The following is a 19,583-nucleotide window of genomic DNA, read 5'->3' as shown; positions in this document are numbered from 1 at the left end:
TTTCCTTGTCTCTATTAGGTCAACACTAACACAATCATCCTTTCCAGACTTCGTAGAGGTTACTACCCATTACTTTGCGCTTATTACATTAAGACCTGTCTTTATTTTAGTGTGTTGTACTCCTTTAACATTTGTTTTTTATGGTTACATTTTAGCCTGGTGTTTTGATCAGCTGTCTCCTGAATCATTTTGTAGGGCAGGTTACTACTAAGGTTTGCTTCCTTAAAAATATGTTCCCGTGAAGGAGATTCTGAGACCGTAGTTTTCTGACCGCTGATCACTACTCACATTTTGAGAACTGACTTTTTTGGTTATTTAGAAATATTAGGGTTTTTTGTTTTTTTGTGTGTTTTTTTTGGTATTAAAAAGGCAACATTACCCAGAAATAGCCACAGTTATACCCTGATGCATAATCTTGTGGAACTTTAAAAATACAATACCTACATCTGTATCATTGAAATGGAAGTCATACTGTACCTACTTTATCATCCCTCTTTTTTATCTTAATAGATTATATATGTCTTTCAGTGTATTTCTGGGCCCCATCTTGGGGTCTTTTAATTAATTCAACAAACATTTGTATATTACTTTGCCAGGTATTATTCCAGGTATTGACTGTACAGTGGTGAACAAAACAGTCAAAAGTTGATTGCCCTTGTGGAGCTTAATAAGGGGGAAGTCAGACAAGCAAAAGAAGTTAAATCAATAGGCTGTTAAGCAGTAGTAAATTCTATGGGGAAGAAAGGCAGAGAAGGGAGATCAGGGAGTATGGGAGAAGTGAAGTTTCAAAAAGTATAGTAAGCTGAGGCCTTACTGAGAAGGCATTTGAATACACATAAAGGAAGTGAGGGAATGAGCTAGGAATGTGCCAACAAGGAGAGGCCGGTTAGAGCAGAGTAAGTGAGGGGGAATAGTAGGAGATGAGGTCACAGAGAAGTTGGCTGGGTGTGGGGCTGGGGAGGAGAGTATTAGATCATATAGATCCTGGTAGACTACCGTAAGGGCTTTTATTCTGAGTGCAGTGGAAACCCAGGGGAAAGTTTAGGGCAGAGAAATGACGTGGTCTCACTTTGGTCTTAAAATGATCATTCCAACTGCTATGTTGAGGATAGAATGGGGGGGCTGCAAGGAGCACATGGGCAAGGGCAGAAGCCGAGAAACCATTTAAGAGGCTGTTGCGTTAATCTAAGCTAGAGATGCCAGTGGCTTTGGTGAGGGTAGTGAAAAATGGTTGGATTCTACATATAGCTTGACAGTGGGCATAATAGGATTTGCTGACAGATTGGATATGAGGTGTAACAGAACGAAGAGTTGCAGATTAAAAAAAAGGAGTTAAGGATGCACTAAGGTTTTTGGTCTGAGCAATTGAAAAACGGAGTCACCGTCTGCTGAAATGGGGGACACTAGGAGGAACAGATACTGGGGAGAAGATTCAAGAGTTCAGTTTGGGACACAGTAAGTTTGAGGTGCTTATTACACATTCAGGCGGTGATGTTGAGTAGGCAGAGGTCTTGGGTGGAGATAAAATTTGGAAATGTGGCTTGTATATAAAACTGGGTGAAATTGCCAAGAGTCAGGATAGAAAGTAGAAGAGCTCAGAGAATTGAGCCCTAGGCCCTGATTGATTAGAAGTTTGGAAGATAAAGAGGAATAGACAGAGGGGACAGAAAGGACAACCAAGGAACAAGGAGGAAAACCTAGAGAGAGTATAGCTCTGGAAACTAGATGAAGACTCTTACATGGTCTTAGCATATATCTTCCCTTCCAAACTGTGTGGATTGATTTTTCTCTTCCGTGGGTTAAATACACACATCACCCTCCCACCCAACCCTATTTTAGCTGCCTATTACTTTAACAAGACAAGGTTTTATGTTTTTAACAATAAGAAAATTCACTGTAAGTACTGCATGTATCAGCTGAAGATAATCTCCTCACAATAACTCTTAAACTTACTAAGTCACCCCGAGCAGCCTCTCTTTGTTTGTGCTGCAGAGATGCGGAACCAGCATCTGACTTCCAAGGAGTAAGCAGCCAAGAGAAGGGAATCAGCAGCTCATCAGCCGAGGCGTCCCTGGCAACTCCAAGCATTTATGTAGGATCAGGTTTAGAGCTAGGAACTAGTCTCTTTCTCAGAGTTAATTATTACCATTACTTACTGGTTAGTTCAAGCATGTGGTAATTTGCTCTTCTAGTTATTAGCAAGCAAGGAGAGTATATTATTTATTGCTGTGTAACAGATTCCCCTGGAATTGAGCAGCATATAGCAATAGACATTATTTTCTCACAGTTTCTGAGGGCCAGAAATTTGGGAGCAGCTTCGCTAGGTGGTTCTGGTCAAGTGTTTCATGAGGTTATAATCAAAATGTCAACTGTGGCTACGGGCATCCGAACACTCAACTGGGACTGGAGGATCTGCTTCCAAGATAAGTCACTCACATGGCTGTTGGCAGGAGGCCTTAATTCCTTACCATGTGGACATTTGCATAGGGGTCTTTCAGGATCCCCGTGACTTGACAGTTGGCTTCCCCAGAGTAAAGTGATCCGAGAGAGAAAGGAAAAGGAAGGAAACCATAATGCCTTTTATATCCTGATCTTGGAAGCCAAACACTGTCATTTTGGCCATATTTTATCTGTAGGAAGTGAGTCACTAGGTCCATCCCACATTCAAAGGGAGAAGAATTCAACTCCACCTCTTGAAGGGAGGAGTATTAAAGAATTTGTAGACATATTTTAAAACTACCATATTTCACCCTGTGGCCGCAAATTACTCACGGTTCTCTCATGTGCAAAATACGCTCCCATCCTCCCAACACCCACCTAAAGCCTTGTCCCTTTATAGCATCAACCTGAAATCCAGGTTGCTAGGTCCAAGTGTGGATGAGGCCCTTCGTTATAGTTCCGCAAGTACACCTTCTTTTGATGTGAACACCTGTAAATTAAAGAAACAAGTTTCCTGCCCCTCACGCACCCAACATATAGTGATGGAACAGGCATGTACTAAAAAGGTAGAGATTCCTATTTAAAAAGGGAGTAAATAGGAGGCACAAGTCACTGATTCATAGCAATTTTTCTTTTATCTGGATTAATGTTGGAAGTTTCTTGATTAGGACGTAGTTCTTTTGCCCAAGAATACTGTTCTGTGGCTTTTGTTTCCTCCTCCGAGGCTCTTGGTTTCACCCTATGAGTTTTCTTTTCCATGAAAAGTGGTTCAGATTTGCAGCTGCATAGTTTTCTTAGTCTGCTTTTGAGGGCCCAAGAGGCTTCTTTTTATTTTGTTTGACTCTGTGCCTTTCAGTGTAACCGGGCAGCTTTTCTTTTTAAAACTTAGGGTCTCCTGTGAATATTACTGAGATTCCTGCCATAAACAAAAGCCACACCCACAAATCTCTTCCAAATAATCTCCTTTCTCCCTTGGGCTTCTGGGATTACTGAGGGACAGTACTTGCAGTGGATAGAATTTTATCCTCCAAAAAGATACATTCAGGTCCTGTGAATGTGACTTTATTTGGCATAAGGTCTTTACAGATGTAATCAAGTTAAGGTGAGATCATATTGGGTTAGAGTGGGCCCAACTGCAATGGCTGGTATTCTTAGAAGAGAAAAATTTGAACACAGAAGACACAGGAAAGAAAGTCACTTGAAGACTAAGGCAGAGATTAGAGTAATGTGTCTGCAAGCCAAGAAACAGCAAAGATTGCTGGGAACTAGAAGAGAGGCATGGAACAGATTTTCCCTCAGAGCCTCCAGAAGGAACTAACCCTAACAACATCTTTTAATTTTTTTTTTAAAAGATTATTTATTTATTTGACAGAGAGAGACAGCCAGCGAGAGAGGGAACATAAGCAGGGGGAGTGGGAGAGGAGCAGGGGGAGTGGGAGAGGAAGAAGCACTCTCCCAGTGAAAGAGGAGTCTGATGTGGGGCTCGATCCGAGGACTCTGGGATCACACCCTGAGCCGAAGGCAGACGCTTAACGACTGAGCCACCCAGGCGCCCCTAACCCTAACAACATCTTGATTTCAGAGTCTGGCTTCCAAAACTATAAGAGAATAAATTCATTCCTTTTGAAACTATATAGTTTGTGGGAATTTGTTATGGTAGCGCTTGGGGACTAATACAACACTCTTAAATTTCTTGGAAGCCCAGTTGTTTAACTGAGTAGTTCTTTAAGCTATATAGAGCTTTCTGAGGTCTTAACAAAAAATTTTTATAGCCACATTCTAGGCTTCCTTGTTAACCATTTTCTTTCAGCAGCCTGGATTTGATCTTCCCTTGGAAGCCATTTCTTAATTTTAATATCATTTACCATCTGGAGAGGCTGGGAATTTTCGGAATTATTTAGTCTTGACTCCCTTTTTGTTTAACTGTCCTTCTCCATAGGGGTATCTGGCTGGCTCAGTTGGAAGAGCATGTGACCCTTAATCTTGGGGTTTTGAGTTTGAGCCCTGTGTTGGGTGTAGAAATTACTTAAAAAAATTTTTTTTTTAAAAATAAACTTTATCCTTTCTTTTAATTTATCCTTCTCTTCTTGCATTTTAATGTAAGCAGCAAGAAGAAGCAAGGGGTACCTTTAGCATTCTTGTCTGGACATCTTGTTAGCTAGACTGTTACCCAGTTCATGAGCCACAAGTACTACTTCACGTCATGGCAAGCAACAACTTTTGCTACTACATAACAAGGATCCCTTTCCCTCCAGTTTCCAAGAAGATTTTTCTCACTGAAGCTCTCACCTATAAATTCCTCAAAGGCCATCATACTTCTACTATTTCTTCAAGGCTCTTCAAACTTTCACTGGTACTCTCCTCAGAGTCCTTTCAACTTTTACCCTCCGTTGGGTTCTAAATCTACTCACACATTTTAGGTTTTTGATGTAACGCACTTCCAGATATGAAAATCTGAATTAGTTATCTATTGCTGTGTAACGGATTACACTACAGCTTAGTGGCTGAAAATAACAAACATTAATTATCTCATAGATTCCTTAGGTCAGGAATTTGGGGCAGTTTAGCTGGGTGGTTCTGGCCCAGTGTCTTACGAGCTTTTAGTGAAGACATTGGCTATTACTGCAGTCATCTGAAGGATCATCTGAGAATTACTCATACTCTGGCAAATTTGTTCTGGCTATTGGGAGGCTTCAGTTCCTTATCATGTGGGCCTTTATCAGACTGCTTGACATGGCACTTTCCCAAAGAAAGTGATTCAAGAGAGAGCACAGTGCTCTTTATGACCTAATCCTGGAAGTCACAGATTATCCTGCCATATTCCATTGTTAAGAAGTAAGTGACAGTTTGTACTGGCTTAAAACAGACACCTAAATCAATGGAACAGAATAGAGAGCTTAGAAATAAACTCAAAGGACCAAGAATATGCAATGGGGAAAGGGCAGTTTCTTCAACAAATGATGTTGGGAAAACTAGACCACTGTCTTATACCATACATAAAAATTAACTCAGAATGGATTGAATGTAAGACCCAAAACCATAAACCTTTTAGAGGGGAACATAAGCGGTAACCTCTTTGACATCTGTGTGTAATGATTTTTTGGATCTGACTTCAAAAGTAAAGGCAACAAAAGCAAGAACAGACAAGCTAACAGACTAAAGAGCTTCTGCATAACAAAGGAAACTGTCAACAGAATGAAAAGGCAACTGTTGAATGGGAGAATTTGCAAATCTGATAAGGGATTAATAGCCAGAATATATAAAAGACTCATATAATGCAATACTAAAAAAGAAAACCAATCTGATTAAAAAATGGATCAGAAGATCTGAATAGCTGTTTTCCTGAAGAAGATACACAGATGGCCAAAACGTACAAGAAAATGTGCTCCACATCATTAAGCAGGGAGATATAAATCAAAATGACAATGAAATGTCACCTCACACCTGTTAGAATGGCTGTTATCAAAAAGACAAGAAATAACAAGTGTTGGCGAGGATGTGAAGAAAAGAAAACCCTTGTGAACTGTTGGTGGGAATGTAGATTGGTGCACCCACTATGGAAAACAGTATGTTGGTTCCTCAAGAAATAAAAATAAAACTACCATATGATCGAGCAATTCTACTTCTGGGTATTATCTAAAGAAGATGAAAATCTTAATTCAGAAAGATATCTGCACCCCTCTATTCATTACAATATTATTTATAATAGCCAAGACATGGAGACAACCTAGGTGTCCATTGATCGATAATGGATAAAGAAAATGTGATTTGTATAAATATACACCAAACACACACACGCGCGCGCGTGTGCAAGAATATTACTTGGCAAAAAAACCCAACAAAAACCTTGCCATTTGCAACAACATGGATGGACCTTGACGGCATTGCGACAAGTGAAATATGTCAGATGGAGAAGGACAAAAATCATATGATCTCACTTATATGTGGAATCTTAATTAAAAAAACAAAGAAACTCATTGATAAAGAGACTAGATTGGTAGTTGCCAGAGGTAGGGGGTAGGGTGTGAGCAAAATAGAAGGGGGTCCAAAGGTTCAAACTTCTAGTTATAAAATAAATAGTGGGGATGTAATGTACAGCATGGTGACTATATCATCAGGGAAGTGTAAATCAAAACCATAAAGATATTATAGTTCATTACAGTTAATTATAGGTAACTATGGTATTATAGTTAATAATAATATATAACGTATTTGCAAATTGGTAAGAGTAGATCTTAAAAGTTGTAGTCACAAGGAAATAAAAATTTTGTGACTGTATATGGTGGTGAATGTTAACTAGTCTTACTGTGGTGATGATTTACAGTATGTACAGGTGTCGAATCACTGTGTTGCACACCTGAAACTAATAATATTCGTGTGATTATACCTCAATACAAAAAAAAGAGAAGAGTTAAGTCATTAAGTTCAGCCTACACTCGTAGGAGGATCATAAAATAACTTGTGGACATTTTTTTTGTGGACATACTTTAAAACACATAGTCTCTTAGCTATTGTTGAACTTTAGGAATAGGGAGAGTCTAATATTGGCTACTGCCATTGTTTATTGATTGGCCTAATAAAGTGGAAACCAGGGGGTTAAAAGTATATATCTTGTCAATTATATCTCAATGAAGATGGAGGAAAAACATGCATATCACTCACAAAACAAGAGATCTAGTAGAAAAATTTCTTTAGTCTTTTTCTTTTGCCCATTATCTCTTTGGGTAACAAAGATCAACTCACTAATATAAAGGACTGGGTGGATGTGCCATCCTAAGTGTTCAGAATGACGAGTGTCAGGTGTGTGTGTTTGAATGTGTTTGTGTATAGGCAGTCGAAACACCTTTTGAGGGCTAATACAGCATGTTGATAAATGTTGGTAAAATGAGATTAGTCTCAAAACATTTTTTTTTACAGGGCTCTTTGAATAATATCTTACACAGAAACCCAATGTGTAAAATATATAAAAATGGAACAACTGTTGTTACAGGATGGGCCCAGATCCCACTGATTTAGCATCCCTTTCAACCTCATGTTGCTGCCAGCGATCCAAGGAACATAGTTTGAAAACTACACCACGTGATCAGTCCCTTTCACGCCTAATTCACCAAAAAATCTATTAATACATAAGATCGTAGAGCTCAACAAGACAGCTGTAATAGCAAAATAGCACTTTACCAGGTAGCTGGTTGATTTCTGGTGTTATGTGCTGTATAATGACCAGTGAAAACCCATGGTAGTTTGGAGAAGGAGTTGGTGATTGGTCAGCCATTTATATCTGTAGAATACTTTCATTGGTCTGTTGTCTTACCTAATTGTTTTTTCCTCCAACAGAATAATACAACAGATCTTTACAGGATTCTTTGCAAATTCTGCAGTTCCTGGATCCTCACATCCTTTTTCCTGGTAAGTAACTAATCGCTTTCTGTCTTACTTTGCTAGAGAAGCAGCATTTTAGGTATCTGTACCATTGCGAGAAAGAGCAAGAGCTGCATAGGTGAGTATAAAGATTTGATTGCAGACTGTTAGATTGCCTTTATTTGCTGAGCCCAGACTTAATCAGAACTTATTTTTTATTGCTCAGTCTCCTGAGGGCCATCCTGGTCTCCCAGGATGTCCAGGCACTGGATGTCTCGGTTTCGGTTCATATTCTGGTTTGAGAGTTGTGTTGAGAGGGGAATGAGATGGTCCCTGCCAGTCCTCGTATCTGAACTTGCAGGTTTCTTTTCTAGATCATATGGGAAGATTTTATTCCTTGAGAATTTCTGAAATTAAAAACATGTTGCTTAACTTCCTTTTCTCAAAGTAAGAAGGTTTGTCAGAAGAAACAAAGGCTGTAATTTCAGTATCAGAGTGACACTTAAGTACAGTAGGGGTTAAGATAGAATTTCCTCTTGTCTGGACAATTCCATGCTACTTCTGACTCTGCCCCAGAAGGCTCCTTTGCTCAGAGAGATCTCAGTCCTTCCACACAGTTACCCTATTTTCCAGCCTCTTGTTTCTTTTAACATGTTCCAGCCAAAGAGTCTGGACATCTGTCCTCCAGGGTAGTGCACCGGCGGCTCCAGAAAGAGGTACTGCCAAGTCCCTTTTGTAATCGCTCTAAGTTGTGATTCAGAGAGACGGCTGTGGCTGTTTCTCTACTTGAAAGCTCCTCATTGTCGAGGACCATGGGCAGCCTCTTAGAATGAAGGAAGTCTGCTATAGATTTTGGCCAGTCACAAAGGGAAAACTCTCCTTAAAAAGCAGCTCCATCTATGTTTACTGTAATTGGGCACAGAGAAGACAAACTTTTCTTAGCCAATAGGCAGTGAGTCACTTTTTTTGCTCTGGTGTGTCATGTGGTATTTTAGGTAGCTTCATATTTTATGTTCTATTCAATTAAGTAAAAATTCCTTACAAGAATAAGAGACTACTTCCAGATAATCTGTTTGACCTTAAAAATACTGAAAAATTCTTTGCCACTTGATTTTTAGAGAACTAGTGACTTTCCAGCTCTGAGAGAGAGCAGGATCTGCCAGTTTTTTCTGTGGTGAAAGGCAGAGCCTGGTCACTCCATCTAATGCTGTCTGTCTCATCTCATGTATAGGAGCGGGATGCTGCACTCCAACCCTGGGGACTATGCCTGGGGTCAGACAGGGCTTGATGCCATTGTAACCCAGGTGAGGAGCTGCCTTTTGAGGGTGTCTGTTCAGTGTGTCTCATGGTTCCACAGGCTTCCTGCTTTCCTTCTGCTACTTTCTGAAATGGCAGTCACTCTGCTTTTCCTAATATTTTGAGCTTGTGGGTTTCCATTTTACTGAGGGGATAAATGGTTTATGGGTTTAGTTTAGCATCCATGTACCTTCTAGGTCCTAGGGACTTTCTAGACGATGGCTTCACCTCCATAGGAAGAAAAGACTTCTCCTATAACAAACAGTATTTTGTATTTTTGGCCTCTTGTTCAGTCCTATGAGGATCCTATCAACAGGTGCTTCACAAAAAAGAAGGGTCTCCTCACATGTTGAAGCAGGGATTTCTGCTAGATGGAACAAAGTAGGGGAAGGAAGCAGAGAAAAAGGTATTCCCATGCCATGTATAATTGCTTCCACGTATTTATGTTTATTTTAATTTAATTGGTTTTTCATTTCCCTTGTGAAGTGCTGAAAATAGGAAGCATGTCATTTATATCCAAATCTTCTCATAGGCAGTAATTTACCTATTTCTTGGCTTACTTTATGCTACTTTCCATACTCCCACCCTTTTTTTTCTTTCAGCAGAATGAAATTTGTAGACCAGTTAAGTATTACTTTTTGTTCAGTTGTAGTTTTATTCCTGACATCACAACCCTTATGCTGCCTCTGAAGTTGCTTTATGCCCGGAGGTGGACCTTGCAATGATAGGTTCTTCTGTAGACTTATACTGATGTCACTCTGAAATTGTAAAGGAGTTATGAGTGTTCTGGCGGCAGGAAAGGGGGAACCCAAGCCTCTCAGAGCCTTGCAGAAATAAGAGCAACTAACATTTCTAATATATGCACTGTTTGTTCTCAGCTGGAGCAGCTCCGTCCCCAGGGATAGTGGGATATCTGCCACTTCTTCTTCTTCTTTTTCTTTTTCCTTTTTTGTAGCTTTTAGGACAACTGGAAAACACAGGGCCTCCCCCAGCTGACAAGGAAAAGATCACATCTCTTCCAACAGTGCCAGTAACTCAGGAACAAGTTGGTAGGTTCAATTCTATACTTATTCTGTTAACTTCGTATCTCTGTTCTAAATCCTAGCACCTTCCTGTACGAAGGGTCGTCAAGGGAAGCTATAGCACTCCTCAAAGTCCTACCTGGGTGTCATTTATGGAAGATGCCCACCTTTTCATTAGGGTTAGTCATATTGATACAGAGTGGACAAACCTTTTTTTAAATTGTAAAGAGAAAGGAAGAGAGTTTTATTCAAGCCTACGTTAAGTTAGGACTGTTGCTGTGGTTGCACAGTCTTTCATAAAGAAGAGGGAGCTCCAGGGAAAGACCATTTGGTGAAGCGTTATGTATGTTTTTATGTTTGTTTTGAGGTAGGCTCCATACCGAACATGGGGCTTGAACTCGTGACCCTGAGATCAAGAGTTGCATACTGTACTGACTGAGCCAGCCAGGTGCCCCTGTTTTTAATATAGTTGCAAATCATTATGACAAAGGACAGTTCAGAAAGTTACAGACTTTATGTTTTGTAGTATGTGCAAATCTGTATGACTTTAATCATACGGGAACTAGGGAAGTTTTTTTGTTTTTCCTATCTTTATGTTTGGAATGCTCCTTTTTGGTTTTTTTTTTTTTTTTTAAACAAAGCAGATGTACAGTGTGTGCTCAGTGCAGAAGTAGAGCCCATGCTTTGAGGTTTTGTGGAGTCATTTTGACTTTGGTAAATGTAAAGTATATGGATTCCCTGGGGCCCAGGAGCAGGGCCTGCAAATGTTGAAAGCTGAGAATTTCTTTCATCAGCCAGCAAGTATTTCCTCAGCAGCCACAGTGTCCTTTTGCCATGCAGGAAACAAAGAGGTACAAGATAAGACTTGATTTCTTGAAGAGCTTACCAGGGGAAGCAAAACTCAACTAAACGATTAGAAAACAGTATAAAAAATAGTATTGAGCAGATGATACAGAGAAAGAAAAAATGGGAGGCTGGGAATTTGTTTCATAATTACTCTGTCAGATACAGTTAGGGACTTTAGACATAGATATAATTTTTTTTTTTTTAAAGATTTTATTTATTTATTCGACAGAGATAGAGACAGCCAGCGAGAGAGGGAACACAAGCAGGGGGAGTGGGAGAGGAAGAAGCAGGCTCATAGCGGAAGAGCCTGACGTGGGGCTCGATCCCAGAACGCCGGGATCACGCCCTGAGCCGAAGGCAGACGCTTAACCGCTGTGCCACCCAGGCGCCCCTAGACATAGATATAATTTTTAAGCGCTGAAGGAATTTGGTGACAAGGAGCATTATTTTGGACTAAGAGTTTCTCTCCCCCAAATTCCATTTTAAGTTAGAGAAGATTTTAAAGACAAGATAGGCCATCTTAGGCCATTCTGTTCAAGGAAAAGTATGAACCAGTGTGAGAATGTCAGCATGGACAGTGTCTGAATCAGGTATAAGGAGAGTGACCTTATTAGCCCTGAAATAGAATGTGGTTTGGGGATAGTGGAGGCATGACTGGTTAGGAAGGGTGGGGCCTTTCTGTGTAGACCTTGAAACTGGCAGAGTAGTTTGGCTGGATATTTTAGATAGGAGGCAAGTTTCATAGCTTCCCATGTGGAGCATTGAAGGAATTTAGGCGGTCTTTAGGGAAGATTAGTTTGGAGGTAGTGTGTCAAACAGATTGGAAGGCAAAGAAAGCAGAAGCAGGGATTTAAGGGGCTGCTGCAACATCTAGGTGGGGTGCAGGTAATGGTGGCAGTGCTAACAGGGAAGGGTAGACTCAATATCGCTTTGAAGAAAGGCTTTCATCACATTGCATAATAGGGTAAAGAAGGGACAAGGGTCAAAGAGGACTCAAAAGTTTTGCAGCTTGGGAACTACAGAGCTGGTATTGCCATCTCTCAGGTGGGGGAATTGTGAGCGGGCCCTGTTTTGGGTGCAGAAGTGATGTGATATTTTTAATTTTGAACTTGTTGATTTTGAGGTACCAGCTGGGCATCCAAGTAAAGATGAGGTGGGGATTGGTATGAAGCTAGTATTAGGAAAAATTAGCTGGTTGCAAAGCTTAGGTAAATTTGGAGGGTTGAAGGCTAGGGTCAAGGATACTACCTGGGAGGCTGTTCCAGTAGACCAGACGTAAGAAATAAAAGCTAGAATTGAGGTAAAGGTGTTAGGGAAGAGTGGAGAGGAAGGAGTAAATCTATTAAGTGGTAGTCTTACTCCAGGTCCTTGACTGCTGTGTGTACGTAGGAGGCCCTGGCCACTGGAGAGAGACACTTGCTGGTATTTGGGAAATACTGACTTTACTGACTGGTACTCCCAATTTAGTTTGTAGCCATTTCCTCACGAAGAGTGTTACTTGTCTCTAGACTTGGAACCTGAGCTGTCCTTGGGCTTTGCAATTCTGCAGCACCACCTCCTGGTACAGCTTTTAATTAATAGCTTGTACAGAGGGCTTTAGGACAAGCACGCTGAAGGAGGGTGGAAAGTAGCAGGGTAAAAATGGCTTGAGACACTGACTGGGAGCTGCTAAGATTGCCGAGATGCATCCCTTGGCTGTGGTTGATGATTGCCTGTGTTTACTAAGTAGAAACTGCCAGAAGGCTATCACACGTCAGGGAAGGTGTTTTTCCTGTTTTACTTAAAGGGTGATCTAAGCCCCGGTTTATTTTTTTCCAAGTCTTGACATTGAAAAGTAGACCTTACATAGTTTCTGTGTAAGCCTTACTTAAGGCCATTCATGTCCCTGTCTACTACCACCTCCTCCATTTTGAAATAAAATTCCTGCTTCCTACCTCCTCCACCTAGGCTGCGCTTTGTATCTTCATGGATTCCTTTGGTTAAAGAATCTGGGCTAGTTTTTTCTTCTTTCTTTTTGCTCGCTTACTTTAGAAGGCATTTCCTCCTCCAACAGATATGGGTTTAGAGTGTCCAGTGTGCAAAGAAGATTACACAGTTGAAGAGGAAGTCCGGCAGTTACCCTGCAACCACGTCTTCCACAGCAGTTGTATTGTACCGTGGTTAGAACTGGTGAGTACAGACAGCTGCCCCGTGTGATGGACCATCTCTGCCAGTCACATCTCCTTGGGGTGGGAGTATGGTTTGGGGTTCATAGAGAGCCTCGCAGAGCAGATTCTAGTCCCTGGTAATTCCTGCTGGCGCCATTACCGTGTCTTAGATCACTTGTTGTTTGTAACTTCTCTGACCGGAGGTTACCAAACCACAGCCTACAGGTCTTGGGCCTGCCACATGATTTGTAAATGAAGTTTTCTTGGAACACAACTACATTCATTTGTTTACAGTTGTCTATGGCTACTTTTGTGCTGTGTCAGCAGAGTTGAGTGGTTGCGGCACAGGTGTTATGGCCTGTGCAGTCTAAAATATTTACTGCCAGTCCCTTCACAGAAAGTTTGCTGACCCCTGCTCTAGACCATCTCAGGTCACTGTTTGTTTGTTTGTTTGTTTCTTTCTTTCTTTTTTTTTTAAATTTTATTTATTTATTTGAGAGAGAGAAAGAGCACACAAGCGTGGGGGGGGGCGGTGTGGAGTGTTGGGGGGGGCAGAGGGAGAAGCATACTCCCCGCTGAGCAGGGAACCTGACATGGGGCTTCATCCCAGGACCCTGAGATCATGACCTGAGCTAAGGGTGGATGCTTAACTGACTGAGCCACCCAGGTGCCCCCAAATCACTGTTTCTGGTTAGTTCTGTTTGGTGATGAGTGGTATCTGTTGTTAAGTTGCTGGCCTAGAATTCTCTCTGTCATTTCTGTTTGAGGTTTTGTTTGGAAGGTGTCCTGGTGTTACACCTTTGAGCCCAGTGTGCACTGTGTGAGAATACGTGCCCTTTCTGTTTCTCTACCTGCCAGCTCTCAGGGTTTCGTAAGTGTTTAGCACTTCCAGCTTCTCAGGTCACGCTATTTACGTGGACTGATATCTTTCTGTTTCAGCATGACACGTGTCCTGTATGTAGGAAGAGCTTAAATGGTGAGGACTCTACTCGGCAAACCCAGAGCTCTGAGGCCTCTGCAAGCAACAGATATAGCAGTGACAGCCAGCTACATGACCGATGGACTTTCTGAAGCTAAAGCCTGCATCTGAGCCAGGGCTGTGGTAGTCTTCTTATCACAGCTGTCAATTGTATCAAAACAAAAAAATAGTAGGTGGATTTAGGAATCGCATAAGAAACCCCAACCCATAATATTAATGCAGTGAGTGTTTTTCTTCTCTAAATTTAAAGTTAGTATCTGCAGATGGAATTGTATCTACAACCAAATGCCTCTTATTCCTGAATTCAGAGCGATACTTTTGTAAGTGTGAAACTTGATTATGTGGGTTTCCCCCGCCAGAATAGAATCACTTTATCTTAAAGTCTAGCTAGGGTCCCACTATCTGTCATGTTCTCTTGTAGTGGATGTTTCCACCTCCTTCTCTAACCTCCACTCTACCATTAGTGTATTTTATAGTAGATGCAGTGGAACCACAGCCGTGAAGTCCTGCTGATATAAAGTCTTTCTGTTTTAATTGTACAAAAGCATCTACTCTTGGCCATATTACCCACAAAGCAAGATCAGATTAATTCAGGAATCTGAGACTAATGATTTTGTTTTGTTTTGAATCCTCAGAAAATCAAAGAAAAATAACAGTGGGGAGGAGAAAGTGGCTGATCATTGTATTCTTTGATTTTCTCATTTTAATTTTTAAAGACTACTTCACAAGGTGCAGTTTCTGCAGAAGCCAACATGACATATCTTAGGAATCTTACGTTGGTGGGAATCTGATTCTGGTTCCCTTTTGGAAATGAGTTGGGCAGCATACAGGCACAGAAGGACAGGTATTTGAAATCTTTGTTGCTGAGATTTCTTTAATGACCCCCAACTCATTGTTTACTGCCTTTTGTCATGGGGACCTTAAAATAATTTCCCTCAGAAATAGAATTCCTTCGTTACTGCTTCTACAGCCAATTCACTGTTTTTAGTAATTCATTGGTCTTCAGGAATTGAGATTTCACATTGTCTCATTTTAATTTTTTAAGCCCTTTTATCATCTCTGAAATCTTTCTGTTCTGCTTGGTTCTGGTTGTACTTGGAATCAGACTGATTATTGTGATCATGCCCGAAACAGCTTGGCCTGGAGAGGTGGGCCTTCTGTTTCCAGCCTAACAGTGTCTCATTGCACATGCTCTCTGAAGCATTTACGTGTTTAAAGTTGAATAAACGAAGAAGATCAAGAAAGTTGTTGGAACTTCAGAGTCTCAAAAGGAAATGATGGGGGCGTGTAACCACTGTTAGCACACCACAGAAGGTGACGGGGGCTCCATTTGTCTGGTCACATCAGCCCTCATAGTTTGGAATGATTTGAACAAGAAGGCCACTCTTTGGTGAGTGTCTTTCTTGGCTAGGAGTCTTTCCTCGGTTTTTGTTGACTATCATACGCTGGTTTTGGGGGTGAGGGAAGGGGTTAGAGATATCTTTGTACTTTGGTAGAGGAGAAAGAAGTAGGGGAGGGAAGAGAGAAAGTGGGATAGTAGCTTGCTGAATTAACAGCCTGCCTCTAAAATTGTGACCATAAGGTATGATTCATGTTGGGCCCAGAGGGAATAAAAGATGTTTTCTCCTCTGCCTCTCATGTTATACCTCTGCAGAGAACATTTCTTTGGAGAATGTGAGTTATTTACTATGGATATCGATGTGTAGCCTGAAACTACACATTGGTTTTGAGGGGGGCGGGTGATCGGGTCAAGAAGCTGGGGGTGGGGGGGAGGTATATTCTGAATATTTAATCACCACTGCATAGATAGAGAAAGACCATGCTGAGGTTTGAGCACATTGTAGTTTTCAAATAGAACAGTGTCCACTGTCTCGGAAAAAGTATGACAGCCAGAAATTATCGTCTCCCTGTTAAGAGTCTGGAGATGCCAGGCCAAATGGTTGTATTTTTACTATACCTAGAAAACTAGAGAACCAGAAAGTATCTGAGTAGCTGACAAAGGGTCAGAAACAAGTACTGGGGGCGCCTGGGTGGCACAGCGGTTAAGCGTCTGCCTTCAGCTCAGGGCGTGATCCTGGCGTTACGGGATCGAGCCCCACATCAGGCTCCTCCGCTATGAGCCTGCTTCTTCCTCTCCCGCTCCCCCTGCTTGTGTTCCCTCTCTCACTGGCTGTCTCTATCTCTGTCGAATAAATAAATAAAATCATAAAAAAAAAAAAAAGAAACAAGTACTGGATAGGGAGTTACTTTTCAGTACACAGAATAGCAAATAGTGTCAGTCTCAGTTATCTGAAATTTTATTCACTTTTTTTGCTCTGATAGAGGACATGAGGCTCCTTTTGTTGTTTCTAGTACCCTTTACACTTAATGATTCTGTAGTCTTTCTTCTTAGGAGTTACCTCGGAGTTGCAGGTTGGTTAATTTAGGTTAAGGGGTGTACTAGGGTTCTCCAGAGAAACAGAATCAGTAAGGGAATAAGGGATGTGTGTGTGTCTGTGTAAAGAGATTTATTATAAGGAATTAGCTTGTGTGATTACGGAGGCTAAGACGTTTCAAGATCTTCAGTCAGCCAGCCAGTAGATCTTATGGTGTAGTTCTAGTCTGATTCCAAAGGCCTGAGCATGAGGAGAGCCAGTATGAATTCCAATCCAAAAGTTGGTGGAAGTTTTGAGACCCAAGAAAAGCCAATTTTATTTTGTTTTTTTTTTCTAACATTTTATTTATTTGAAAGAGAGGGAGAGCACGAAAGAGTGGGAGAAGCGGACTCCCTGCTGAGCAGAGAGCCCTGCGTAAGGCTTGATCCCAGGACCCTGAGATTATGACCTGAGCCAAAGGTAGATACTTAACTGACTGAGCCACCCAGGCACCCTGAAAAGCCAGTGTTTTAGTTTGAGTCCAGAGGCAGGAAAAGACCAGTGTCCTAGCTCAAACAGGCAAGGAGCTCTCCCTTACTAGCTGGAGGGTCAGACATTTTGTTCTAGTCCTTTTAACTGATTGGATGAGGCCCACAGACTCTGAGGAGAGCAATCTGCTCTAAATAGTCTACCTATTCAGATGTTAATCGTATCAGGCAAACCCTTACAGACACACCCAGAATAATCTGTGACCAAATATTTAGGTACTCCTTGGCCCAGCCAAATTGACATAATAACCATCACAGGATGGAAAATAGAAATGCACACAGGGAGACAAACCGTAAGAGACTATTAATCATAGGAAACAAACGGAGGGTTGCTGGAGGGGAGGGGGGTTGAGGGATGGGGTAACTGGGTGGTGGATATTGGGGAGGGTATGTGTTGTAAAGAGCACTGGGTATTATCTAAGACTGATGAATCACGGACCTGTACCCCTGAAATAAATAATACATTATATGTTAAATTTATTGCATTTAAATTAAAAAAAAAAAAAGAAATGCACACAGCAGAGTGATACCCATCCCGCTTAAGTTTTGCCAGATAAACAGTGTGTCTCTATGAGAAGTGTCTGCTTTGCTTAGAGACCTCAGTAATAGGGTTAAAAAGTAGAAGAAACATATATGGGATGAAGTCCAATTTGCTGTGTGCAACATATCTATTTTTCTTTATTAACCTAAATTAACCTGGAGGTCTGAGATGCCTCCCATTCTAGGAAGAAACATTGCAGATTCATTGATCTAACACGGAAACATGGCTGGGGCTAAGAGGTAATCTCTAGGAATGCCTTGCTCGTAAATGTTTCAGTTTTAGATATAGTGCCCAAGGCAGAGGGCTACATAACCCAAACTTTTATAACTTCATTCCTTTACAGTTGGAAGGCTTACAGACTCAGGAATCTGGAGCCTTAATAGGAGTCAGTGGAGAGATGATTTAACTCTCCCTGATTGTCAGAATAGGAAACAATTGCAATTTCAGATCTTGAACCCTTATATTTGAGGCCTTTACATTCATATTAAATGGCCTATGGATTCCATGCAGAGCTAAACAGATTGTTTTCTTTTTTTTAGAGAAAGAGAATGTGCACACAAGGTGGGAGGGCAGAGAGAGGGAGGGAAAGACAGACTCTCAAGCAGGCTGCGTGTAGCTTGGAACCCAGCATGGGGCTCGATCTCACAACCCCAAGATCATGATCTGAGCCAAAGTCAAAAGTTGGAGGTTTAACTGACTGAGCCACCCAGGAGCCCCAACAGATTGTTTTCTTACTCATGAATGTCTTTTCTTCTTTATCTTCCCTTTGTCCGCTATAATTTGAAATTAGAGGGGTACTTGGGTGGCTCAGATGGTTAAGTGTCTGCCTTTGGCTCAGGTTGTGGTCTCCAGGTCCTAGGACCGAGCCCCACGTTGGGCTCCCGGCTCAGCAGAGAGTCTGCTTCTCCCTCTGCCTCTCCCCCTGCTTGTGCTCTGTCTCTCTCTCTCTCTCAAATTAATAAATAAAATCTTAAAAAAATTTTTTTTTAAATAAAAATTAAAAAAAAATTAGAGGGAAGAAAACTATTTTGTTAGCACATAATGAGGAGAGACCTAGAGACTGGTAAACTTACAAGTTGGGAACTGATACAGGGCAGCTCCTTGCTGGTGTCCAAGTGATGATTGCTTCTTGAGTAGTTTTCAGAGCTATTAGTCTTAACTCAGATTCATATGGGTTATCTGGCTGGATAGAACTGGGAAGTTGGGTGAGAAGGGGCAGAGTGGTGAATATTCCGCTGAGATCTCCAACATCTTTAAAATTTCTAAGTTAATGAGTTGGAAGCAGGAAGAAAGAATAACTCTGGCCCTAAAAATTCATTTTCCCTCAAAGTTCCTACTGCCAGTTTCTGAGAAGCTGGGAAACATGGAGAATCCAGAGTGGCATTTTGTCCCTGTTGCTGTAGCTCCTGGACTTTTCCTTACAGTGATTTAATTTGTAAGAAAAAGGAATTGCTCTAGGCAGGAGATGTGGAGATGGCTATAAACTAAACAGCTTCCTTAGCTTATTATAGATTTACAGCAGTTGAGCAAGTGCTTATTAGATGTTTCCTTTGAGCAATACTCTTTCTGGTCCAATAATTAGTTCTCAAGTTCAAAGGAAGTTTTCTGGGGAAGAATTTGGGGTTTTTTCCCCAACAGCTCTTACTTTGGTTTAATAGCTAATAGGAGAAAAAAATTCCTTGTTTATGTCTTTGTGTTCCACAGTCGTATGTGTGTGTGTGAGAGAGAATGTGTGTGTTCATGGACGCACACATGTATGCACTTTCCATGGTAGGGGAAGAAAGGGATGTGGTGGCCACTGGGGTAAAGTTAGCAGGTACAGCAGAGGGCTGGAGCCTCAGTCCGATTCTCTCAACTGTACTTACCTCAGGCCTTTGTGTTTCCACAGTTCTGTGCTGTGGGGCATTGTTGGCTTGGCTGCCAACCTGACACCCTGCTATGTAGTGTGTGGCTAAGGGATTCACTGGAGGTACAAGCCTAGTCATTTCTAAGGGTTGAGAAAAAAAAATGGCTTTGAGGATAGCCATTATCCTCTGTTTCTGTAGTATAATGA

At 41.3% G+C, this 19,583-nt stretch overlaps 1 protein-coding gene across 2 annotated transcripts in view; it reads left to right on the top strand.

Annotated features, from left to right (window-relative positions):
• Positions 1-15,341, top strand: part of RNF115 (ring finger protein 115) — a 73,253-nt gene extending 57,912 nt beyond the window's left edge. For both annotated transcript variants that reach the window (XM_045776227.2, XM_045776228.2), the window contains 5 exons: positions 7,774-7,845; positions 9,029-9,101; positions 10,049-10,142; positions 13,015-13,130; positions 14,048-15,341. In XM_045776227.2, coding sequence (XP_045632183.1) covers positions 7,774-7,845; positions 9,029-9,101; positions 10,049-10,142; positions 13,015-13,130; positions 14,048-14,179 — 487 coding nt within the window. In that variant the 3' untranslated portion in view covers positions 14,180-15,341. The remainder of the gene's footprint in view (positions 1-7,773; positions 7,846-9,028; positions 9,102-10,048; positions 10,143-13,014; positions 13,131-14,047) is intronic.
• The last annotated feature ends 4,242 nt before the right edge of the window (positions 15,342-19,583 follow it).

The sequence above is a fragment of the Ursus americanus genome, chromosome 12 (genome assembly GCF_024610735.1).
Source record: "Ursus americanus isolate L20-20 chromosome 12, mUrsAme1.1.p, whole genome shotgun sequence".
Taxonomy (NCBI): Eukaryota; Metazoa; Chordata; class Mammalia; order Carnivora; family Ursidae; genus Ursus; species Ursus americanus.
The sequence above is the reverse complement of the archived record's forward strand: the minus strand, read 5'-3'. Positions and strand labels throughout refer to the sequence as shown.